Source organism: Numenius arquata, chromosome 29 (assembly GCF_964106895.1).
Source record: "Numenius arquata chromosome 29, bNumArq3.hap1.1, whole genome shotgun sequence".
NCBI lineage: Eukaryota > Metazoa > Chordata > Aves > Charadriiformes > Scolopacidae > Numenius > Numenius arquata.
In genome coordinates, this window is record NC_133604.1 from 787,776 (window position 1) to 793,666 (window position 5,891).

General features: G+C 49.7%; 1 protein-coding gene across 1 annotated transcript; it reads right to left on the minus strand.

Moving 5' to 3' along the window:
• Positions 1-429: 429 nt before the first annotated feature.
• LOC141476258 (keratin, type II cytoskeletal 6C-like) lies at positions 430-5,790 on the minus strand. The gene is made up of 10 exons (XM_074164897.1): positions 5,765-5,790; positions 3,779-4,444; positions 2,699-2,913; positions 2,439-2,499; positions 2,178-2,273; positions 1,833-1,997; positions 1,575-1,700; positions 1,131-1,351; positions 809-843; positions 430-701 (listed from the first exon to the last, which is right to left on the minus strand). Exons 2-10 carry the CDS (start codon positions 4,286-4,288, stop codon positions 430-432), a joined length of 1,701 nt encoding a protein of 566 aa, XP_074020998.1. The 5' UTR covers positions 4,289-4,444; positions 5,765-5,790.
• Between the last annotated feature and the right edge of the window lie 101 nt (positions 5,791-5,891).

The following is a 5,891-nucleotide window of genomic DNA, read 5'->3' on the forward strand; positions in this document are numbered from 1 at the left end:
CAGCTGAAACAAGCGTGTGGGTACTGTGCAGGACGCGGAAGTTGCAAGGGAAACACGGCCATTGAAAAAGAGACCTTAAAAAGTGAAAGGAAAGAGCAGTTTTATACACGCTCCTCCTCAGCCAGCGCGGCAGCCTGGGGCGGCAGCAAGAAGGACAGCCAGAGATGCTCGGATGAGCTCTGCAGTCCCTGGGACCCACAAGGGAGACCTCTCATCCCTGGAGACTGGTGGGATGGAGACATCAGAGAGGAGCTCTGCTCACAGGATGGTGGAAGATCTCCCCTTGGGCAGCGGGGCTGAAGGGGGTTGTGAGCTCTGAGGGAAAGAGTTCGTTTCTTTGCTGGGTGCCGGTTGGGGATGGAAAGGGCTGTGCTGCTGGCCAGAGAAAGGAAAAGATGCTTCTTTCCTTGGAGGGACTGAGGTCAGGGCTCAGTATTTTACACCCGAAGACTTGACCGTTGTGGTCGTGACACATCTCCGCACTGAGGAGGATCCACCCCCTGAGACGAAGTTGCCACCTCCGGAGCTGCACATTCTCCCGCTCCCAGAGGAGAAGCCACCGCTGATAATCCCTCCTCCCATTCCACAGCTGCCTCCGATGATGCTTCCTCCTCCGACCGCACATACTCCTCCTCCCATGCCACTGCCGGCTCCGAAGCCACCAGCTCTGCCCCCGGTGATGGTGGTTCTGCCTACCACAGCTGCAAGAGAAGGAGAGGCTTGCTCTACATCAAGTGACAGCCTGGGAATCCTCACGAAACCCAGGAGAAAAGCCACTCTGCAGAGAAGAGGATGTAAGGATACTTACAGACGTTGACGTTGGATGGGTTGTCTCCACAGAGCCTGTGCAGGGAAAGGAAAGAAGTTGTAAATCTAACATAAGAGGAAGCAATTAAGCTCCCTGCAATTTCCCAAGTACTCCTCTTATTTTCTGCTTCATTTAACATCAATCAAAACCCCTGAGAAACATTCCTGTGGGGACCTTTGTCCTATTTTGGGCTTAAAAACTTGGGGAAAAAATGAAAGTAAATCAGATTCCAACATTAAAAGGTTGTGAGAGGGGATTAAACCTCAGTCTGTCCCAAGGACAGAGACTACCTTGGTCAGGCCAAAGTGACAGCAGATCCTACCTGTTCTCCTCTCCCTCCAGCAGCTTCCTGTACATGGCAATCTCAACGTCCAGGGCAATCTTGATGTTCAACAGCTCCTGGTACTCCTTCAACAAGCGAGCCAGCTCCTCCTTGTCTTTGCTCAGGGCACATTCCAGCTCTTCCAGTTTCCTCCTGGCATCCTTGAGGGCCATCTCACCCCGTTCCTCAGCCTCAGCAATAGCTGACTGCAGCTGCTGGTTCTGAGAAAAAGAAAAGACATTTCTCAGTTGCCTCCCTCACACCATCCACTGGAGGCGCCCTCAGGGCACAAATGGACGGAAAACAGGCAGGAACCATCAATCTTCTTCAAAGGACCTGACTTTCAATGACTATGTTTCCCTCACACTATCCTTAGCACACCACCCAGCTCAGTTGTGACACAACTCGATGTCACCACACGACGAGATGCTGAGGAACCCCTACCTGCTTCTTCACGTTCTCAATCTCAGCCCGCAGCCTCTGGACGTTGCGGCTCAACTCTTGGATCTCGATCTTGGTGTTGCGCAGGTTGTCCCCGTGCCTTCCAGCAGTGGTCTGCAGCTCTTCATACTGATGGCATCAAGACAATGTGACCCATTAGTGACACAATCTACCACAAACTCCAAGTTCCCTTGCTCTGTGACAAGGAACCCAATGATCAGCAGAGACTCTCCCAGGTGCCTTGATTTCTTCCCAACTCACCCGGCTCTGGTACCAAGCCTCTGCTTCAGCCCGGCTGTTCTGAGCGATCTGCTCGTACTGACGCCTGACCTCCTCGATGATGCTGTCCAGATCCAGGTGCCGGTTGTTGTCCATAGACACCACCACAGAGAGGTCCCGGCTGATCGTCTGCATCTGAGCCAGTTCCTACAACCAAGACAGGAGTGAACCTGACCATCTGAGGAGGGGAGAAAGGAGCTGAGACTCCAACCAGCCTCCCCACACCACATCCACATGGGCACCCAGGGCAACCTCAGTGTTCTCAGTCACCACAGGCCTCATTGCAACTCCAGCCAACTCTATCCCAGAGGAAGGGAGAGCTCTTACCTCCTCATAGATGCACCTCAGGAAGTTGATTTCATCGGTCAGAGCTCCCACCTTGGCCTCCAACTCTACTTTAGTCATGTAGGCACAGTCCACATCCTACAGGAAAGATCACTCACATAGACAACAGCTTCCACCCATCCCAGAAGAGCCGTTGGCAGCCAATGCCTCCTCTTGGAGGCTGCCCATCTTGGTGCTCCATCCACCCAATGACTTGGCAGCCTTTCCCCTCACCCCTTCTCTCCTAGTGCCTCTGGGACTCACCTTCTTGAGCACCACAAACTCGTTCTCAGCAGCCGTGCGCCTGTTGATTTCTTCTTCATACCTGTGGAAGGGAACAAGCCAAGGTGAGTCTCTTGGACTGCTCATCAGTCAAACCGTAGAACCCCCATTCCCTCCATGGCAACCTCAGTCCTGTTCCTACAGAGCTCCAGAGCAAAGGGAGGACAGGCTGGAGATCTCCCAGCTGCCTCATCTCTCCTCTCTGGGGGCTCCTTTCTTCCTCATCCTGTCACTGCCCTTACTTGGTTTTGAACTCCTCCACATATTGCCGCATGTTCTGCAGTTCCGACTCCAGTTGCCCCCTCTGTCCCAGGAGAGACTCCAGCCTCCTCCTCAGGTTCTGGATGTAGTTTTCAAAGATGACATCAAGGTTCTTCCTTGGCCCCGAAGGCCCTTGCTGTTGGAGGAGCTCCCACTTGGTGGAGAGGACCTTGTTCTGCTGCTCCAGGAAGCGGACCTGAAAGCCCACAAAGGGGTGTGTGAGAGATTCACCCAGGGAGACATCACTCTACTCAAACCTCCTGCTTATTTGGGAAGCCAAGGGAGTCCCTTCCCAAATCCCCACCAGGACCATGGCTGGTCGAAAGCCAGTTTTCCAAAAGGATGATTCCTCCCTTCTTTCTCCTCTTTTTTCAGTTTTCCTGGAATGTCTCCTCTTTTCTCCTCCTGCACTTCTGCTCCTTTTTTATTACCTATTTGGATGACTACGTTCCAGATTTGCAGATTATTGTCTTTTCCAATTGCAAATTTTGACCCATATTAATTTGCAGAAGCATCAGGACATTTTTTTTTTCTTCCAGTGAGTGAAATCCCAAATGTCCTAATACCGGAGAACATTCCTCTTTTCAGATGCAAAAAGTATTCAATACGATGTCATATATTAAAAAAAAAAAACTACAAAGAACATTTATAACCAGTGTTCTCCCAGTGTGGACAGTCTAAAGAGCTCTCATCTGTACCTGAGCTGAAATAGGGAACAGCCAGGAATTAACTGAAAGCTCATGCCTACCTTCTGAGTTCCTTGAGAAGAGACTACCCTTGAATCAGGACAGACTTAAAGAATCGCATATCTCATGATGCCTTTGGCCTGGCTGCACAGAGAAAAGCTGAAGGAGAATTTGGATCAACCAAACCTAGAGAAAGTCCTTTGGTTTCTCTGTGGATGTAAAATTTTTACATCTCCTTAGGAGGACTCAATGAACACCCTACCAGTCTTCCAGACCTGCCCACACTGAGCTGAGAAAGACAATATTTCCCTCTCCACAGCACAGGAAAGTTCCTCCCAGTGCCCATTCCCAAAAAACACAGTTCCAGCCTCTCACCTTGTCAATGAAAGAGGCAAACTGATTGTTAAGAGTCTTGATCTGCTCCTTCTCCTGGCACTTCACTTGTTGGATCTGAGGATCAATGTCAACATGGACCGGACGCAGGAGGGTTGGGTCAACCTGCACCGGTTGGATGCCTCCAGGGAACCCAGGACCACCTCTCACAGGACCACCAAAGCTGCCTATTCCTCCACCAATGACACCTCCTCCAATGCTGCCAAATCCTCCTCCAAAGCCTCCACCAAAGCCACCAATTCTACATCCGTATCCACCGCCAAAAGAGCCACCCATGGAAATTCTTCCGCTGCCACCCAGGTTATGGAGGCTCCTGCTGCTAAAACCTCCACAACGTCCGCTGCCTCCAATCCCCCTGGACGTGGAAAATGAGCTATAGCTGATCCTGCTTCTGCCCCCACTTCCTCCAAAGCCACCACCGATGGCAGAGCAAGAGCTGTATCCCCTTTTGCTGCTGCCTCCAAAGCTTCTGCAGATTGACTGGCGAGACATGGCTGTTTCTTCCACGCAGAGTCGAGGAGAGCAAGAAAGACCAAGAGAGCTGTGGTGCTGGGGGACGGATGCTGAGAGAAGTGTGTGCTGTCTTCTCTGGGTCCACAGCTCCAGGCATTCCCTTTTATCTGTTTCTGGAGGTGGGCTGGGTCTACAAGGGCGTGAGGAGGAAACAAATTTACTGTCTTCATCAGCTTGGTGCGGTTAACAGATTTTTGCCAAATTGTTGACTCCACCCAGAAATACGCTTTGCAATGTGAATAAAAGAGCAAGAGCATGGAAACAGATCTCAGTGAGTAAGTGGACTCTCCTATCTTTATGGCATCTGGGAAAATATGTTTTACAATGATGTAGTCATGTTCTTCCCTCCTCCCACCTTTCCATCCGCTGGTAACGACTTCGCAGTTTGTCTGGATCAGGATCTTTTGCACTGACGCTCGATCTACAGGCAAGCATTTTGGTGAAAAGCATCTAGAACGAGACTTTCACAACTCCCCCAAGCACGCCCCAGATCTCCTGCTTAAGTGGAAAATTACTGATGGCTTCCCAAGCAGCAGTTTCCCCGCTCAGAGCAAGAAAACCACAAATTAACATTTAACAACAATCAGCATTTCTGTTTTATCCAGAAAGGACGTGCTTCGTTCCTCTCCTACCAGCACCAGTTGGGATGGGAGTGCCTTCTTCTGGGGTACATTCCTGCAAAACGTGTCTCCCGGAGTCCCAGAGAACCCAGGACTGGGACTCTCAGCACCAGAGAGGAACGAGTAAGAGACTGAGGATGTCCAAGCTCCTTCCTCCTGCTTTTCAGATGGCCACAGGCATTGCCCAACCTGCCGAGGGATGAGAGAACGCTTCGGGCACTAGATGTGGTAATGGCAGCTGGAGACCGACAGAGAGTAGAGAAAGGCAGGCAGGGATCACCAGGACTTCTCAAAATGATAATTTTTGAACCAAAGTTGGTAGGCAAATGATCAGGCTGAGTTCATCACACTTGATCATTTTGAAAAAGGGGGTCACTAAAAGGCAGAAGAAGCTCTGGTGCTTTCCTAAGTAATAACAGTTCAAGTATTGCTGTCGATGAATTGTGCTGTGGGAGGTCCAGCATCTTTGCCCAATCTTTGACCACTATAAATTTGGGGGGTGGGGAGAGAAGGGGGTCCTGGACAAATTCCCTTTAGAAAAATGTATTTTTAAGACACCAACTGCTGCTTCAAATGAGAAAACCATAAAGTTTGACTTTGTGCACAGGCAATGAAGTAGGACATTCACCTTTTGCACATTCATCTCTTCTGGATCTTCTTAATCAAATATACATTTAGTTAAATGTATGAACTTTGAGTAAAAACATTTTTCCTACTGCTAAGCTCCTGAAAATCATCAGTAAATGTTAAAGGAAGTATATTTTACAGCCTTCCCAGCATTTCAGCGCCCAATATTATACTGCGTATAAGCTTTAAAGTGGAATAAAAATGCATGTGTGAATTTTCACAATCACCCATAAGACTTGTGTAAATAAATGTTGTTGGAAAGTGTCACTGGGCATCAGCCTTCAGCCACAGACCCTTCAGAGCCTTTGGAAAATCAGCCCAGAGAAACGCTTTCA